Genomic DNA, 18963 nt, shown 5'->3' on the forward strand with positions numbered 1-18963 from the left:
ACCTCACTGTTGAGTCTATTTTCACACGTGAATGACAGACAGCCTGTCATCTGCCACTACTGTGGTAGCAGTGAGTGGGGATCCAGCTACACTGATACCAATATTGATCTAGCGCCGCACTGGGCTGCATTGAGCAGGGCAGGACTGCGTGGAATGTGGAAGTGTTGAATATTATTACATATGCTGTAACAGAAATAGGTATGACAGTAGGCTTATAGAACAGGCATGCAAATGCGTTGCTGCTTTATCTGTGAAATGTCTTTACTAATCTCTCTGTGTCTGTGTTAAAGGCACCCTGTGGAGTTTTTCACCACTAAGTAGCGCTGTAGAGCAATGTTTTACTGAGTTGTTTGAATGGTGCCGGCCACAGGATTCACATACTGGCCGCTGGTTTCGCGCCGTTTTGCTGATTATATAGCAGTACCGCGCCAAGAACTGTAGCAGTGCACCAACAAAAGGCAGAGAAGACAAAGGCTGCTGGCAAATATGGATGTAAACAATGCGATAAAAAAGAAAGAGTTGTTTTGATGTTTTATGAGAAAGAAAACTCTCAAGGAATCCCACAATGGGGCCGTCATGTCTCTTAACATCTGAATAGCTGCAGTTTAGGGTCCGGCTAAACCAGGACTCACAGGTTTTTAAAACGCTGCTACGTGATGAACAGGAGATAACCTGCAGCTAAATCTGAAGTATGAAGAAGTTGCCTTACGATCGGCGCAACGCAGGTTCTTCAGAGGAATGGTAAATGGATTTGTACTTGTACAGCGCTTTCCTAGTCCTACAACCAATCAAAGCGCTTTAGCGCTTCACATCATTCACACCCATTCATACACTGATGGCAGCGGCTACCATGCAAAGTGCCACCTGCACATTCATGCATCGATGGCACAGCCTTTAGAGCCTTTGGCAGCAATTTGGGGTTAAGTGCCTTGCCCAAGGACACATCGACATGGACTGGAGGAGCCGGGGATCGACCCGCCGATCCTCTGATAGAAGGACGACCCGCTCTACCTCTACCGCCCCCCCAACACAACATCACTACCCACTTCGGTCAGTAGCTAAACAAAAAGAAAGAAGGAAAAAAAAAGCCCACCAAACTTTATTTTATTTATTCGTGCAAATATTTGAAAAAATATAAATGTGAAAATAACATAACCTCAAACAATCAGATGTACCCCTATCCCACCCCTGATCTAGAATCGGGAAATAATAATAACATATTTTATCTTGTATAGCATCCTGTCATAGGCTGTGCCATCATCTCGGCCTTGGTTATTGCAGTTGATGCAGAATGCAGCAGCAGAGACCATATCTCCCTTTATGGCTCCCTATAGAGTTCACTTTATGACTCTTGAAGCTACTTCCAGAGTCGTCTGTGGCTTTGGCTCGGTTATAATTTGTGATCTTTTAAACACTTTAAATCTGCACCAAGGCCACTCGGGTTTGAAAGATGTTTTCTTCTTTTTTTTTGGCACGTGTGGGGTAAATAAGTACAGCTTGTCAAAGTTGCTTGGCTCTGATTTACAGGCTAAACATATTTTGGATGTATTCCACTCCCATTCATTGCCGATTACACAACAACCACATTCTCACATATTAAAGATCGGATTAAACAATTACTTTCCTTTAATCCCTCAAATGACGTCCGCAGTAGGTTTAAATCAAACCTCAGATTCCGACAGTGATTTCAATCTCAGGTTTCTGAGGACGCGGCCTTTAAGAGACCACGTGATTCTTTTACCCCAGATAACAGGTTTACACCTTAAACTGCAGCTAAGCTAACCACAGAGCGACAGTGGGAGACACTGACCCTAAACAGGACTTTGGCTTGTTTACAAGAAAGCTCCACAGGGCACCTTTAACCTTTCACTTCTTTAAAAAAAATATATATATATATATAACTATTTGCACTCCTGTGCCAAATCCTTGTTTGCGTTCCAGAAGGAGCTGCTGTGTTCTGAATAAAAACATAAAGCCATATTGCATGGATTGATGTTTACATGTCAGTGACTTACTATACTGATAGCCATAGTTTTACAGTACGGAGTGCTCAGCTGAATGCAGCCCACACGCTCCAATCGAGGGTTTCTTTCCTGTACATTGTGCCCAGCTCCGTTGGGTTGTGTATATGCGGTAGATAGCGAGTGACCCGTCAGAAATGCCAATACCGTTTCCTATTGATACATTCCTGAATGTCCCTCAGACTGTGCAACCCGTTCTTTTCTATCCTCCTACCCCCCCCCCCCCCCCCCCCCCCCCCCCCCAGTGCAACCCGTGCTTCGCCATACAACGGGAAGAGTTATGCCGTTGAGATGCAGTGAAACAGGCCTTGATTGAACGTTCCCTGGCAACATGAACAGACACATGCGGCGGTCAGGCCTTCCTGTAAGCAGCAGCAGCGGTCTCTGTGGCTGCAGGGAAGCTGGTGAGCAGGAAGCGTGTCACCAGGTTTACCTCACGATAACCAAGCCAATCAGGAATTTGACGAGCAGATCGAGGCCATAACTCTCCCGTTCTATGGCCGTGTTCTTTTTCTATCCTTCAACTGAGTGCATGTCAACTGAATGTCCAGTAACTTCTTTGCTGTAGTATTAGGGCCATGCTACTCTTCAATGGGTTTTGTGCATTTCTTACCTTCTTTCTTTTCTAGTATTCCTATGAAGGAGACACAGACTAAAATCTATTATATAAAAAAATAAATATATATATATACACACATATATATATATATGACTAGAAAAATGGCATTTAAGAATGAACAGTCACTTTTATGGCAATGTTTAATGAAATATTAATTCTTAATGTATGTTTCAGTAAAAACAGCTTTCTCTTAAGTGTAGAGACTTAATGCAGGGATGCAAGTATTATATTTGGTCTTTAAAGAATATCTTGTTGAAATTCTAGATGATGTAGAGTGATGCAATTCAATAAAACTATAAAACTGAGAACTGTGGCTTTGATTTGAAAAATCCCGTCTGAGTCACATCGTTTCATGCAGGAAAGCTTCTGGCAGATCTGCGATTCATTTAAACTTTCAGTTGTCCTACGCTGGAGTTTCTGTCCCAACTCGAGCTTTATCATCCTGCATGACAATCCTCCGCTCACACATGTTTACTTCACGGTTTGATAAGCATTATAAACGGGCTAAGCTATAAACCATCCGGTTCACCCGATCTCAACCCGACAAAGCACAGGACTGGTGCAGGACGTGTGGTACAGCCTCATTAAAAGCAGCACTTTCAGCTTATTGGTCTTGGTTACAGAGTGTTCCAAACTCATTCTAATTCTAAGGAGATTTGAATTCTGTAGCGTGTCCGCATCGGGAAAGCGCCAAAATGACGTATATTTACCCCACACGGTATACACACACACGCTAAATACTGCAGATTTTTAAGTGTGTTGTTGATGCACACTATTCCCCCAGCATGCAATGCAAAACAGAAATTGGAGAGCTGCTCACGGCCAAAACAGAATCATATTTAAAGTCACTGTGAGGAACTTTTAACTGGTTATGAAACAGTCCCCGCATCAGTACTACATAGTAATACTGTTGGCTCTATAGGACGTACAGAGAATAAACGGGACCATCAGCGAGACAATTGTTTATTTCTATGTAGTTTTTCTTTATGCTCGTTGTTGGTGCCATAGAGTCGGATTCCGCGCAAAATTAGTTCTCGGGTGAAATCATGCAGGTTCACCAGAAACTCCTCAATTTCGCTGCTCCGCCGGCACCACGCTGCAGGAGACCCAGGCTGTGATGCTTGACACGCGGAATGAAGGGAGACACAGGAGGACCAGGACCAGGACTGAGCAGGGTTTTCTTAAAGGGGCTCTGGTGCTCGGAAACACTACCTCCGTTGTCCACAGGGACCAGCAAATTCAACACAACCTTTAAAAGTTCCTCGTATTAGCTATAAGTAAAATTTGCAAAGCTTCTTTTTTTTTAACACTGTAAAAAAAATTCATTCAATTCAAGATTTCACTTAAAAGGCACAGTGAGTAGGGTTTGTCGGTTCGTAAACACAACATTCAAAGTAGGCCCCATCACCATCGGTTTGGATTGAACTTTGTCAGCTTGGTGTTTCTTCTCGCTATATTTGTGTTTTCTTTTGTCACTTTGCATTTGTAGGAAGCTTCCTCTTGGATGCGTGCTTACAGTTTGGCACCTGGTCGCTATGATCTTATACAGGTTGACGCCCAGAAACGTCCCAAACACAGCAAAATTATATTTCAATTAAAATGAAAAGAAAATCGTTTTTAACTCATGCAGGTCTTTGTAGATACAGACACACACACACACGTCTAGTGGGTCATAAGTGATGATTGAGTGAGATTATTTTTGCACAAATCAATATATTGTATTTTAGGAAAATCCTAATTATTGTGCCTTTAAGTACAAAAGTATTATCAGCAAAATGTACATAGTATCAAAAGTAAAAGTACTTTTTGAGTGTGTGTTATTATATTATTGCTGATTTACTGTCACATGGGCATCATTTCAATTTTACAGCTGGTTTCCACTAAAAATCAAATCAATTGTGAATGGTGGTGAGACACATGACTCTCGAATAGCTCTTAATCTATTTCATAATAATTCTGTCGCTATGATTTTGACCACTCTTTTTCAAATCTGCAATACCTAACAGCTGGTTGACGGCAAAATGTAGCTGCGCTTGAGGCTACTGAACACGATGCCTCGTTCAGAGTGTAATAAGAGCAAAGAAATGCACATTCAACGAAGGTTTCATATAAAAAGTCTTTTATTCAATTATATTTTTATTAACTTAATATTCACCTTTAATGAGACTACTTGGATATTTGATCAAAAAAAAGTTAAGAATGCAGCACATTTTTCTTTTTTTTTAACAATCAAAAGAAATAACATGACTTATTCACACTATACAGAAACATCAAGACATCCTCCTCCCAGCCCTTTTGTTGGGACAAACCTCAAGCAACCGGTCAACCCAAGTCTTACTAAAACATATAGAGCGATTAAGTCCCGCCCACACCGGAGGGGAATTCCATCTGCTAGCAAACAAGTCAGAGAGTTATGCAGTATTATGTGTCTAAGAGCCTTGGCTAACTACAGTAACTCGCTAACACACAGCTAACATTAGCTTGCTAACAGCTAACTCGTCCCGGCATCATTACAGCCATTAACGTCACCCCTGGTTGACGTGTGTGTGCTAAAATAATCCTTCAGACATGCTGAAATCGGACAATTTTAGCTAGCTGCAGGCATTTTGGAAGCGTTCCAGCCCTCGGTTGCATATTGTAGCGGTTGATTCGTGGTTTCCGGAGCATCTCTACGGCTCTAGATACCAGCAGCTCTATGGAAATATTCCCGATCAGGCCTCCTCCTCCTCATATTCTAGTGGTAACTGGCTTACTGCACCATGTTCGGCACACATAATAAAACCTGTAAAGTTTGAATTTCATATCGGTACAACGTTCTAGTTGGTTTAATGTTACACTACTGACAATTAAATATTGTGCCCACCATTAAAATTGTATACATTGTTCAAGAAAATAACAAAAATGGAAAAAAAAGAAAAACATGTCTTCAACACCCTGCCCACCATCAGTTTAAACTCCTTACCCACAGACTGTATGTTAATGTTTTCTCAAATACAGGCAGGTCTAATGCCGATATGCACACATACAGCAGATCAACTACAGTATAAATATGAACAAACCTGAGGATTTCAATCAGATCGTCTCAGTATGGCAAGAGGCAGACGGAGCTCGTCTCACGTGCAGCTACGAACAATTAACCCAAATGAAAGTGAGGGAGGGAGGGAGGGAGGGAGGGAGGGGGTTAAAGGCCATTACAGTAGGTGCAAGTTTTGAGGGGCCACACTGTAGTTCAGGGGCCGTGTCCATTCTTCAAGTCCACGGTGGTCATAATTTAGTCATGGGCTCTTTAGGGGGAGAGGAAAGGGGGTCGTGGTCTGGTCTCCATGTAAACCCCTTGGATCGGTGAGGGAGGAGGAGCGGTCAGATCTTTCCGAGGACCTGCATGACGGCGGTGGTGGTGCTCTGGCCGAAGATGAAAGCCCCACAGAGCAGGGTCACCACTCCCCACGCTGTGAGGACCACTCTGGAGAGGAGCAGGTGACAAAGAAATGGAATGACTGAAGCAAATGCCGCAAGCATCTCTCAGATCAGTCAGTTAAAGAAAATAGCATCATCCCTTTAGTCTTTCTCTGTATACATTTTGGCAAATTGGTCCAGTTAAAAGAATTGTGAAAATAGCCATTAGCAGTTCCCGTTTACAATGTCCCCATGAATCTACAGACAGCCGACGCTGGGTTACTTTGATACTGAAGGGAATTAAGGAGGATCGTTTTCTATGATTTGTAGTCAGATTGTTTGGATATATTTGTATCTCACAGAACAGACACGCTTCCATTTGATTAAATGGATCAATCCACGCCGGCTCTGCGAGACGTCTGATGAGAGAGCGGCTGCGTTCTTTTACGCCTCACGTCTACTTACAGAGTTTAGTGAAGCGTAATCTGCACATATTGATTTGATGCTTTTAAACAGTGTCACATCGTTTGTTATGTTTATAGAGAGGCGGCGCGGTTTTCTTACCCGACATGTTTTATAACTTTTTAAAATCAGCCGAGGACGAGACGTGCGAGTTAGACGTTAGAGTGAGGACATCCAAAACACAGACAGGCATCGGAGCTCCGCGCAAGCACAACTTCTGTGACTTTAGGGCGTGTAGTCCTTATAATTACATATGTTATTTAAAATAAGGTCCGATGAAGGTTCATTGGAAGGGGCGGTGCTTCACCTCTCTATACGTTCATATGGCCGACAGTGATCGACAGATTCAGAGCAAAACATGTTGACAAAGTGTCAAGAACCAACAGACTCGGACGTATATTTACAACACATTAACATTTAAATAAATGAAGCTGGTTCTCACCTGGTTTTACAGGAGACTGGCTCCGACTGCATGGCGAATATCAAACAGAGTCCTGTCCAAACACACATCACAGGGTCGGAGGGTTTAAGGGCTGCAGCACACACACACACACGCGTGTGAGAATATGATTGTGTAACCCGGAGCGTTACCTGGGAAGATGAAGATGAAGAAGGCGCTGATCCCTCCGATGACGCTGATGACCTTGCTGATGTCCGGCACGTACGTGGCGATGAGCAGTGTCGCCGTGATCCACAGGACCGACAGCACGTAGCGGCTGCGGCTCTCGAACTCCGCCGTCACCACGCCGTGGCGCCTCCGCCGCCAGCTCAGCAGGGGGTCCTGGATCACGGACCTGGTGTGAAGGGAGCGAGTGTGTGTTTGATCGACCAGTGAGGCTTGAGAGTATTCATGCAGCCGAAACATTGTAACCCAGGCAGAGAATTTGAGAACATTGGAGGTTGTGTGTACGACTGTATTTGCTTTAAATAAAACGCATCCTCTTTATCTAAACATGTCAGAAGACTTTTCATCATTTAAATAAAAGTGGAAAGGTCTCTTTGCAAAGATGTAACTGACCTGCCCAGCAGCAGGATGATGGGATAGATGGTGATGATGGAGATTCCAAACAGCAGCCTGGCGATGAGCATCAGAATGTCATCGCCGGTGTACGACATCAGAATGTCGGCCTTCACGTCCTTTCCAAAGGTCAGGTACCCATAAGCCCCTGCGACAGAGAAAGACGGAACCTCAACACCAACATAAGCGTGCCGACATTACGTATGCAGTATGTTCACCGTCTTAGTTTAGCTTGCTGACATTTCTAATTAGTCCTAAACCCAACGTGTGGGCGAGGGGGGGGGGCAGACTTCTCTGTATCAAAACCAACCGAACACAAAGCACCCCCGCCCCCCCCTCCCCCCGATGCTTTACAACCGTGGAACACGGGTGGAGGTTTTAGCAGAAGCTTGTCTGACCTGTGAGGGAGTAGATGACGAGACAAAAGATCATGGAGACCACAGAGATGAAGACCCAGTGAGAGAGCCGCTGGTTCTCCATGCTGCTGTAGATGGTGATGCACGCCTCGTGGCACTGGAACAAAACGCACGGACAAGGGGAGTAAAAGGTGAGATCAGCTGTTGGTTGGAGTTATTCTCTACAAACTACGTCAGTGTAACTATGAAATATGAAGGCAGAATCTGTAGGCAATGGGACAAGAGCACGGAGCTTCTCCCCAACAGTCCTGCTGATAACAGAGCTAACGACTCAAATGAACAGAGGTTGCATTGACTTGCATTGTGATGCGTTCAAGCACTATTCAGTAAAAAAAGAAAAAAATTGTATTGGGCAAATTATATTATTATTAAATTAAATGATATGTTTAAATGTGATCTTGTAGAATTTAAATTGAATAAATCCAGTTATTTAAAGATGTTTTCACAGTAAAACAGATATTAGAGCGGGAATTATGACCCGTTTAACCCGATTTGAATTGTGCGTTTTTATGCAAATAAAAACTATAGAGGACAATGACAAAGTAAAACGATAACATTTCACATTTTTTACAGTGTACCCTGACTTTGGGACGGTTGAAATTACTTTTGCAACAGTAATCTGCCAAAAAAAATTGTAATCGGTGCATCTTTAATTCGGAGACGACTATTCAGCTTTTTATTCACTTTTCTTTAATCTGTAATCACAGTGTAAACTGGCGACTTGTTTAATTCATAACCCAGCTGTAGACGTCGGCTCTCAACTTCATTCTCACGTTCAACTGTTGCCTGATTGGACTGTAACCATTGACCAGCACATGAAGAGGGAGCCTTGGCCTTCTTATCTGTTATCCGGGTATCTGCTGGCTACACCTGAACGTTGCCCACAGAGGCTCAATCGATCCGATAGTCGACGGGTCCAGATATTTGGTCGGATTAAACTCAGAAAAGATACAGACCCACTGACCGATAAAACAGAGACTAGCTGTCGGCCACACAGATCTCTAACAGCCAACCTTCGGCTTTTCCTCATCTGTTTGGAGCTCACGGTGCGGGGGGGGGGTGAGGATCCAAAAGTCTTATTATCCGTGATCTCTCTGCCGGTGTGATGAACTGAGATGAGATAGGGAATTAAATGAAGGCTATGGGCTCCGATTGGCACAGTGGGGTGACTTAAACAATCCCGGCGGCCAGGATACAGACTCTTGTCCTCACTTGATCCCAGCTGCCATCGCCTGGTTTTAAATCCTGCCTCCCCTCCTCCTCCTCTCCTCCTCCTCTCCTCCTCCTCTCCTCCTCCTCCTCCTCCTCTCCTCCTCCTCCTCTCCTCCTCTCCTCCTCCTCCTCCTCCTCTCCTCCTCCTCTCAGGATCTCATCAGCTCTCTTTTCAACCCCTTTGCGGCGCAATCACTCACCCCGAGGAAGCGTGTCTCTGTGTGTGTGTGACAGGACATGCATCAGTCCGTTTGTGCTTTCTCCTCCTTTTATTAGATCCTGCCAGCATCCCTCAGGGGTTACCGTGGCAACTTGGGAAGTTACACAACAGTCTGTCTTGCTTTAGATTGACAAAATGATCGCTTATCGAGAACCCTACCTCTGCTATTGAATGTGAAACGCTCGCTCTCGGAGATCCTGCGGAGAGCAGAGGCCCCAGCCTGCTGACCTTTACTACACTATAAAAACACTCTCCTGAGAACGGCCAGTTAATAGCTCAACATAATGAGAACCAGTTTGCAAAAGTAAGTTTCTCATTATATTACGATACCAAGTCATTGCTTTGAGATACTTTGCGTTTAAAATTGGCCATTATTATACAGTCAGAGTCAGACAGGAGACGGGTCGAATTAGAACCCGGCCACCGCGGTACGGACTCACCTTTTGCACATGGGGAGGGCGCTCTACAATCCCATTTTGAGAGAGCATCTCATTTTACGATAAGTCATTCGTTTGAATGACTTCGTCATTACTTCAAGAAGGTTTGTCATATTGACTATGAAATTCCATTTACCTCCATTGTTTTGAGGTGTAGGCCGACCTGAACAAATAGCGTAAAAACCCAAACTAACTGAGGCTAGAGGCTAAAAAAATAAACATGTTTTCTGCAATTTGGTTGAACCATATCTTTAAAGTCAAATGTTAATGGAGATTGTATGCTTCTTTACTTGCTGGGTAATCACTTTAAATGCAGTCACTTGCATGCATTTGCAATTTTGCATCCATAACTTAAGCATGCACTCCTGAATAAATCCTCAAGCATAGGTTACCCGGGTCTATTTTACGTGAATACATTTCAAATTTGATGAACTCACCTGGAAACCAAAGCAGATGGTCGGTATGACGCTGAACATGGAGGACCAGGAGCTGATCCTGCACACAGACAAGGAGACACAACGGTCATTTCTTTTTCCTGGAGTTCACAAACGCCACGAGATGAAGAGGGAAAACGAGGTATTATTAGGGCTCCATTCATAACGCCGTGGCATTTAGAAAAACTTCACCAGAGAGTTCATCCATCAATCACGGGCACGCGGGGCTGACGACAGCCGCCGAGGTAAGTCTGTGAGCCAGACAGAGAGTCTGATCAGCGACACGGGGGTTCAAGGAGACGAGCGAGCAGAACGGCTTCATCTACTTTTGTCCGTCCTGGTGGCCTGGATTCAGAGCAGATTTATGGATGATTCATATTTCCTCGTAGAAACCTCATGATATGAACTTGCTGTGGTGATTACGTTTATTTATGGCAGAGAAAAGACATCCTCAAATCCAAAACTTTACTTTTTAAAAAGACACCTAGTTATTTTTTGCATTTTGTTGTAGTTATTTATGTTTTTTTTCCTTTTCTGCACATATACAGATTGTTTTTGTTTCTGGCTTTGTGAGTGCAGTGTGGACGGAGCAGCCCGTCTGTCGCAACAGTCTGAATGGGGAGAATTGCGGCGAGGGGGTTAATGACAGACGGGGCCAGTAGGGGAATAGTCACGGGACACTGTGGTGGCAGCATAGAAGAAGAAGGGGTGTGTGTGTGTGTGTGTGTGTGTGTGTGTGTGTGTGTGTGTGTGTGTGTGTGTGTAGAGTAAATAGTCAGTCGCAGACAGGATTGTACAGCGCGCTTCAAATTAGCCGCGAGCAGATGGCTACCCAGCTTGTTGAGATGAATACCATCGAGCGAGCGAGCGAGAGATACATACATACACACACACACACACACGTATATATACACACATTACCTCAGAAATCCCAAATAGCACATGACATAAGGGATAGTAATTCCACATTATTAATTATGCATCAACATTAATTATGAGTAATCCTCAGACGGATAGCTCTGTTGTGTGTAGAGGGTGTGTGTGTGTGTGTGTGTGTGTGTGTGTGTGGTACTGTAAGGAAAAAGGAAGAGATCGACAGTCTCAACAAAATCAGGTATTTTATTTCCGGCCCATATGTTGGCATAGGCATAGTCGTTTACAGACCTAAATAGGAGCAAATTAGTGTTTATGGGTCATACGGCTAGAACTTATTTGATGTGACTATTGCACATTTTGTAGCTGTTTTTTCTTTCAATAAAAAAAGGAAAACTTCCAACATCATGAAATAAATACCTCGAACAGGAAGACGACGTTCTTTGAAAACATACAGCTGTGCAAGACAGACAACGAGTAAGTTAACTACAGCTTTGATAGTTCATTGCACTCCTGATGGAACCAATTAGTCTGACACATCTACTCTCTACACTCATTTGGACTTCACTAGCCATTTGTGACCAGTGGAGCAAATGGATCGTTTGGAGTCCTGGATCCCATCAATTGTCTCCACACACACACACACAAATACATACCCACTGGTGTAGAGAGGCGAGATGTGAACCAGAGCAGAAGGCGTGGTGTGGTATTTCACGATGATGGCAATGGTCAGGTAGGTTGCAGCCACAGTGCCAAGACCACTGTGAGAGGACGGAGACAGAAATCAGACAAGGAGACAGAATGACAGACATCGCGACAACCAACAGTGATGTCATGGTGCACTGACACGCCCTGGTGTACACTTCTACGTCACTGCAGCGAGACCGAAACAGATATTTATGGGAGGCCAAACAACCGCCTGGCCGAGACAGACGCCAACAACTCGATATGTAGATCTGTGAGCTTAGCACAAGTCAGCTGGACGGGTGGTGTATTATTCTGTACACATGACATCTATTGTCCCTCTGTCCATCCAGGGAGTGGGATCCTTCCTCTGTTGCTCTCCCTAAGGCTTCTTCATTTCCCGGGGACTTTTCTCTGTACCGATGAGAGGGTCCCGGGACAGAGGATGTCGCATGTGCACAGACTGTTAAGTCCTCTGAGGCAAATTTGTGATTTTGGGGCCAATACAAAATAAATTTAACAAATGGGAGTCCATCTTTGCCGGGTTTATGAATTGTTTGGCCTCCCATCGATCCTCAGGGGGTGTTGAGCTGCTCCTCACTGTTAATCTGCCTGTTGAATTGTAAGATATGACATTATGAATGAATTAGACATTTTGAAATGTTAGTGGCACCTGGAGAAGAGCTTATAAAATATACATGAAACAAATGCATATTAGTTTGAACTTTTCATTCCTATTTTGGGGAAATCTGGGCATTCGCTTTTGAGTTCCATTGTTATGCATCAAAGCGTTGGTGAAGAGGAGATTTTGAGCAAATAGTGGAGCTCAGTGGTCACCAACGTTATTATGTAGCAACCTGCGGTGACCGTGAACGATACACCTTTTAATAAAAAATACTTAAAATCTAAAATGAATATACAAACAATTGGATGCCACGCCACACACACACACGCATTGAACTCCCACACGCGACACGGGACGCCTGACCTGATGTATTTCTGAATGCTGATCTCTCTGGGGATGGACAGCGGCAGGATGAGGAAGAGGCAGAGCAGCACCAGCCCGAAGTGCTGGTCCGTGTAGAAGTGGTGCGGCATCTCCGACGCCGGCAGATCGGTGATCAGCTCGTACAGGGAGCCGCACACTGCCGGAGAGAAAAAAAACAAGTCATGAAACAAACAATGAACAGAAACGTGCCCTTTAACTGAGGGGGAGTCTACTACAGAACTCTCCAACTCACACTTCTCCAGCTGGTCGTCCACGATCACCAGGAAGGCCACGGAGATCATGAAGAGGTTGAAGACGAAGCAGATCTCACACAGCTGACCGATGGCCGGACCGCACACCTCCTTCACCACCGCCTGGTACGTGCACTGGCCACTGATGGACGACGAGTAGCCCAGGATGATCAGGCCGCTGACCAGGAACACGAGGGAGACCTGAGGGGAGGAAGGAAGGCGGAGCTAAGAGACACAGATTACACTTTGGGCTCTCTTTTGGCTCAGTCCAAATGAAACACTGACTGACTCATCAAGACCAACTACAGATGGTAGCATCTCATGAATTACTCAGACGGCTCATGTTTTCGTTTGTAGACAAATGAGACGATGCCGGTGCAAACTGGTGCAGCCCATTATTCCTCAGATGTTAGATTATACCACCAGATGGGGGAATGGTATCAATTTTACACAGACGCGTAACATAAACCATCCCTTGAATGTTTTGTGTTAAAGAATTGTGAGCAAGATACATACGAGCTGGACATTTTGCAGTTCAACTTGCAAGGGAAACTATAATGGGAACAGAATTTCAAAATGTACCTGAAATCTAGTTTGGAATATACAGATTTACAGGTCTAGCTCTCATTTAGACAAAATTCAACATTTGAGAATTGCGTCTTGTTCGATGAAAATATATATTTTTTTTTTATAGTAACACAGGATCACATTAACAATACATTCAAAACCATTTCAGAAGCGTATCTAGCTTTTGGGACTGAAGCTGATGAGTGACGATGAAAAACTAATACGAGGGACAGGAAGTAGGTGAAAGGCCTCCCTATGGGTATGTCCCGTGTCCTCACAAATGCTTGATCTAAAACGTTGGGAGGCCTGAGAGAGACGAGGGCAAGGGAAACAGAAACAGGGAGAAGTGTTGAAATTGGAAGAAGTAAAGTGTTTCTACCGGTCAATGTAAGAAAACTAGCTACGCAACCTAAACAGAGAGACAGGAGTGAACACTGGAGGGAGGAAGCATCCTTCAGGGCTGTAGATCCCTGCTGTACAGTCAAAAGTCTCCAACATGGACAAACAAATACAGCAATTATGCAAATAAGGTCTGTAGAGAACCTGAAGGGAAAACACATGGAGTGCAGAAGAGCAAGCTCGGACACAAATTAAACAAAAAAAAAAAAAAAAAAATCTATGATCCAATTATGCTCTAAAGTTGCTGCCAAGTGTCCAGTCAGATGTTTAGCACCGCGGTAGTGTAAACAGGAAGACCTGGCCTCATTTAAGAAGTAAAGAGGAAAAGAAAACTTTAGACTCGGGTGACCTCGTTTAGCACCAACAACACTGTACAGGACTTTCTGTTGTTTAGCTTAGAGGAGGAAAGCTCTTAAACAGAATACAATGAGCTGAACGCAAACTTTTAATGTAGCCATTGATTCAACATATTAAAAGTACTAATCTTTAGGCATTGCGTGGTGAAGGGCATTATCGCAGATCAAGATGGGATTAATGGAGTGGTCTCATAGACAACACCATATGACCTGTTTCTCAAGTATTTAATCAGTGCTTTCATTATCGGTAATCTAGAGATATGTGGTTCATTTAATATATAAAAAGAACAAATGTTATTCTCCTGTGACAAGTTCCACAAAGACCAAGCGATGCACCAAATTGCTCATTTTGTCTGAACGACAATCAATTGAAAAAGACACAAAACGCAGCCAGTTAGCAAATACTTTAGAATCTTTTGGAATAACCTTAATCCACCATTAATATTAGTGAAAATGATGAGCTAATAAGACTGTAGTATGAAAGAGGTGTTCTCATAATGAAAGACTGTGAAACCGAAGCTTAGCTAACGGTTTAGGTTTCATAGCACAATGATTGTGTCTTTTAGTTTCACCGTTTTTATTCAAAGACCTGAAGACAATTGTAAAAGAAAAAAAAATCCGGCAGCGGACCATTGTAGGATTTTTTCGTCAGGTGTCCAAAAAAAAGGACGTTCAATTGATGCTAATGTTGCTACTTGTAATTAGGCAACCGTTTACTAATGCATTAGCCATGCTAACAATTTTCCGAGCCTCTGATATGAGGCTGTTAGCTTGCTTTGATAGTTTTTCTGCCTAGTGGAAACTCACTTTTTTCTAGTGGCCATAAAAAATCAATACACGCAGCTTTAATCTAAATATTATCTTGAATTATGTTTCAGAAGTTTTGGTGGATAAAACCCTTTTTTGTTTCACATTCAACTGTGGAATAGGACAAGACAAGGAGACCATAGGGTGGCAAATCAAACAGCATACAAATAAAAGGGGGAAAAACTGACTTTCTAGTCAACATTTAACCTGACACAACATAGAGGACAGACAATGTAGATAAAAAGTCTGTAGGATGTCACAGCATTAGTGCAGAGCAGCAAAGTCACAGATGCTCTGAACGTAATACTTTTCCATCATCAAATTAATGGAGGAACCAGGACACCAGGAGAATAAATGAATGATTTAAATATTTCTATTAAACTCTTGGACAGTGGTTTGACTTTTACCGAAAAAATTAAAAAGTACACGAGGAATGCTTGGATTGGGTGAGCAGAATTTCCCTAATCCACATGAGAAATAGGATTTGTGTTGAGTCTGGGGAACCTTTTACACACGACTAAGACAGATATTTAAAGTTAGGTTTCTGGGTCAAAGTGATGGCCAACTGGGGTTTGGGCTGAAGACATATAGTAAATTAAAAAAAATTAAAATCACAGAATCAATGTTCAATATTGCAGTGGTGTGAGCGACAGAGGGAAGGAGAGAAGGTGAGAAGAGAAGTTCTACTGATAAAGATGAAGTGACTCTAAAAAGGTGCTGAGGTGAAGACTAACATGGCCTCACTGGTGAGGTGGAAGACTTCACTATCTCCTTAATTGATCTCAGCAGACCTCTGTAGATAAGACGCATCTCTCCTACAACCAACTTCCAACAAAAGATTACTATAAAAAGTTGCCCTTTTTTAAAAGCAAACTTTTGAGATGTCTGCCATAAATCTAGCAATGCAGAGAAATCTCATTTTTTTAATCTTATCTTTAAGTTTCAAAAATGCCCACCAGCTCCACGGTGACTGCGCTGCGGATGCCCCCGGCTCTCTCGAAGGCCCAGGGGAAGTTGAGGAGGCCGGCACCCAGGGCGGATTTCAGCATGATGAAAATGGCCCCCAAGGAGCCGAGCCGGGGCCCGGCGGCCACGTCCAGCCGGGGCTTGGTCGAGGCTGACGCCAGCAGACTGATGCTCTCTCTGGCTAACTCCTCCATGCTTCAACCGGCGGGAAACTCGCGGTGGGACACACTGACGCACATGCGCGCTCACAAGCTGCACACATAAGTACGTACATCCACACGGTGCGGCCGGTCTGCTCACCACCCCAACTCCTCCGCGGGGCCGGGGCCGCTCACTGAGCAAGGTGAGCCGGGTGGAGGGCGGAGGGAAGGAGGGGCTCGATGGAGGGCTGCTGCCTTCAGGTGCAGCTCGGATATTTTAGCGAACATCTCAGAGATAGAACCACAGGAGGACTTTTACATGACATTTGTTTTGAATACAAAATTGTGAAGAATAATGTAAGTGCCACAGTAAGGTGCAGTGGAGTACCATAATGAAGCAGCCTCTATGAATCTTATGAATGAACACGGCTTCAACTTCCAACATAAATTCAAAGCAACTGTGTGTGCCTTAACAACATGTACAATGGTGATCATTCCAGCTAAAAGGGGACTCTCTGGTTCACAAACTTGATGATTGGCATACTTTGTCAGCCCACTCACAATTTATTTATTAATTTCATTTATTTGTAAGGGGCCATGTACAATATGCTTAACATAAACCTTTCTATTTGATGTATTGTACCGCAGTTAGCTTTAAGCTTGTTATCTCTTTCAGGTAACACTTAAGACATAACAGCACTGAACAAACAGGACGGCACACACAATGCAAAATGACACAATAACAATCATCACACACACCATGTAAGCCAGAAGTCTTGAAAATAGTTTTAGGCTCTGCATTTTGCAAAAATCCTCAAACTATTCACACAGTGTGTGGGCGGGGCAGTGTGTGTGTGTGTGTGTGTGTGTGTGTGTGTGTGTGTGTGTGTGTGTGTGTGTGTGTGTGTGTGTGTGTGTGTGTGTGTGTGTGTGTGTGTGTGTGTTAGGCTGCCTGGCTCACTGTCAAATCTGTTGATGTCAATATGTGAAGGGGAAGAAAATGTGGGGAATGAGAACGTTTGGATAAAACAATCTCGGCACCAGAGGACGTCTGTCTGGGGCCAGAATGTCTTGCGTCCAGACTGGCCAGGCTATCACATGCAGTACAGCCAGTGAAGGTTTAGATGTGAGAGGAATTAGGGAGACGATAGTGTCCCACATGGACACGGTCGTTTTCACACAAGCATAAAAGATCAGATCGACCACTGATGACTTTTTATGTGGGTGAAACCAATCTGATTTCACCTCAGGCTGTAATGAAAAACTCAAATGTACTTTTTTTTGTACATCACTTGTCGTTCTGCAGCTTGCATGGCCTGGAAAGAGGAGCAAACACGCAATAACTCAATAGTCAACAAGTGTAACACGGGTACATCGACTTGTAAGTGTCATGCCCAGAATTGATTTCAAGGTGCAAAAGGCAAAAACACGTTTGAGGTCGCCCCTCAAAAAGAAAATGCAACACAAATCAATTTCCTGCAGCGCAGTCACAGGGTAACAGATTGAAGGTGAAGCCAGCGTTGTGAAATAAAAGGAAGGCCGTGGCCCCAATCAGATAATAACCTTTCTGTTTCGAATTTACAGGAACGGTAAATAGAAAATGAATTAAATTATCTTTGACTAGGAGCTAATCATGGAGATAACGGGTAAGAAGAGTGGAAGCATGGGGTCCTTTTACTGCTCAGGTGCTGCAGGCCCTTCCATAAGTCCTAATGGATTCAGGGATCGTTCATCATCAGGTCAAAGTTTCGACCCATCTACTTCAGTTTATGATCAAAATGGTGTCAGCTGTGCCCTTTTGTTGTATCAATATTTCTAATCGTTGGCTAGAGTCCAAGTGAAGTCACAAGTCATCTGTCTGATGCCGCTTGATTCATGACTCGAGTCCCAGTTCTGTGAACTTGAGTCATGGCTCCTAACTTTGTAAAGACTCACATCAGCCAGCGACACATTTAAACCTTGGCCCCTGAGGAGGACTGATGGAAGCAGTGGGAGGGACATGTGAACAGGTGTGGCAGGAGGGGACGCAGGACTGTTTGGCCTGCCTTTCATGCCCACACACCTTCATGGAGAAAGTAGACGAGGAGAGGAACAGGCTGGCAGGACATATGATGAGGGAGGAACTGATGAATTGAAGGCGGGGGTGGGGGGTGCGGGGGTTTGAGGGGTTCAGCTCAGAGCCACCGCGGTGTCTCTTTCAGCTAGCTGTCCGGGATGCGAGCAGGCGACCTGATTGGCCTGACAGGAAGTCCTGGCATCTGGGAACCGCGGAGGGAAAGAGGGCATGTGACCTCCACTCACCACCAGCTTTCCCAAATCTCGTTAGCACAGCTAGCTGGCTCCGAGGTCATTTCCCAGTTTCCCAAGGCTCCGGGGGAGATTAGCACTCCAGCGGGGCCGTCATCCAAGAGGACGGGTGACAGATTCACAGGCTGATCTGGCCTATTAGGCCCGGATAAGGAGCCAAAGCTCAGACCCCCGAGCACACCGATGCACATCACCTCTGATGAAATCAACCTGCATCACTGGATTCAGCCCACGACCAATACTAAAACCACGAGTAAGGTGGAATTAGTCCATTCAATCTGTAATTACTCCACAGAAAATGATATAATTATTCCCGCACAAAAGCCAAAGAAATGGACAAAATGCATTTCTCTAACCTGCAGAATGGAAAAGAATGAACACGTCTCAAGA

The 18963-nt window shown here is 44.1% G+C and overlaps 1 protein-coding gene across 1 annotated transcript; it reads right to left on the minus strand.

Moving 5' to 3' along the window:
* Positions 1 to 6000: 6000 nt before the first annotated feature.
* On the minus strand, positions 6001 to 16320 carry slc38a8a (solute carrier family 38 member 8a; the record flags this gene model as incomplete). The annotated part of the gene is made up of 10 exons (XM_079162302.1): positions 6001 to 6103; positions 6941 to 6992; positions 7090 to 7292; positions 7517 to 7664; positions 7915 to 8029; positions 10239 to 10296; positions 11765 to 11869; positions 12781 to 12937; positions 13034 to 13232; positions 16117 to 16320. 10 exons carry the CDS (start codon positions 16318 to 16320, stop codon positions 6001 to 6003), a joined length of 1344 nt encoding a protein of 447 aa, XP_079018428.1.
* Between the last annotated feature and the right edge of the window lie 2643 nt (positions 16321 to 18963).

The sequence above is a fragment of the Pholis gunnellus genome (genome assembly GCF_910591455.1).
Source record: "Pholis gunnellus genome assembly, chromosome: 7".
In the NCBI taxonomy this organism is placed as follows: domain Eukaryota; kingdom Metazoa; phylum Chordata; class Actinopteri; order Perciformes; family Pholidae; genus Pholis; species Pholis gunnellus.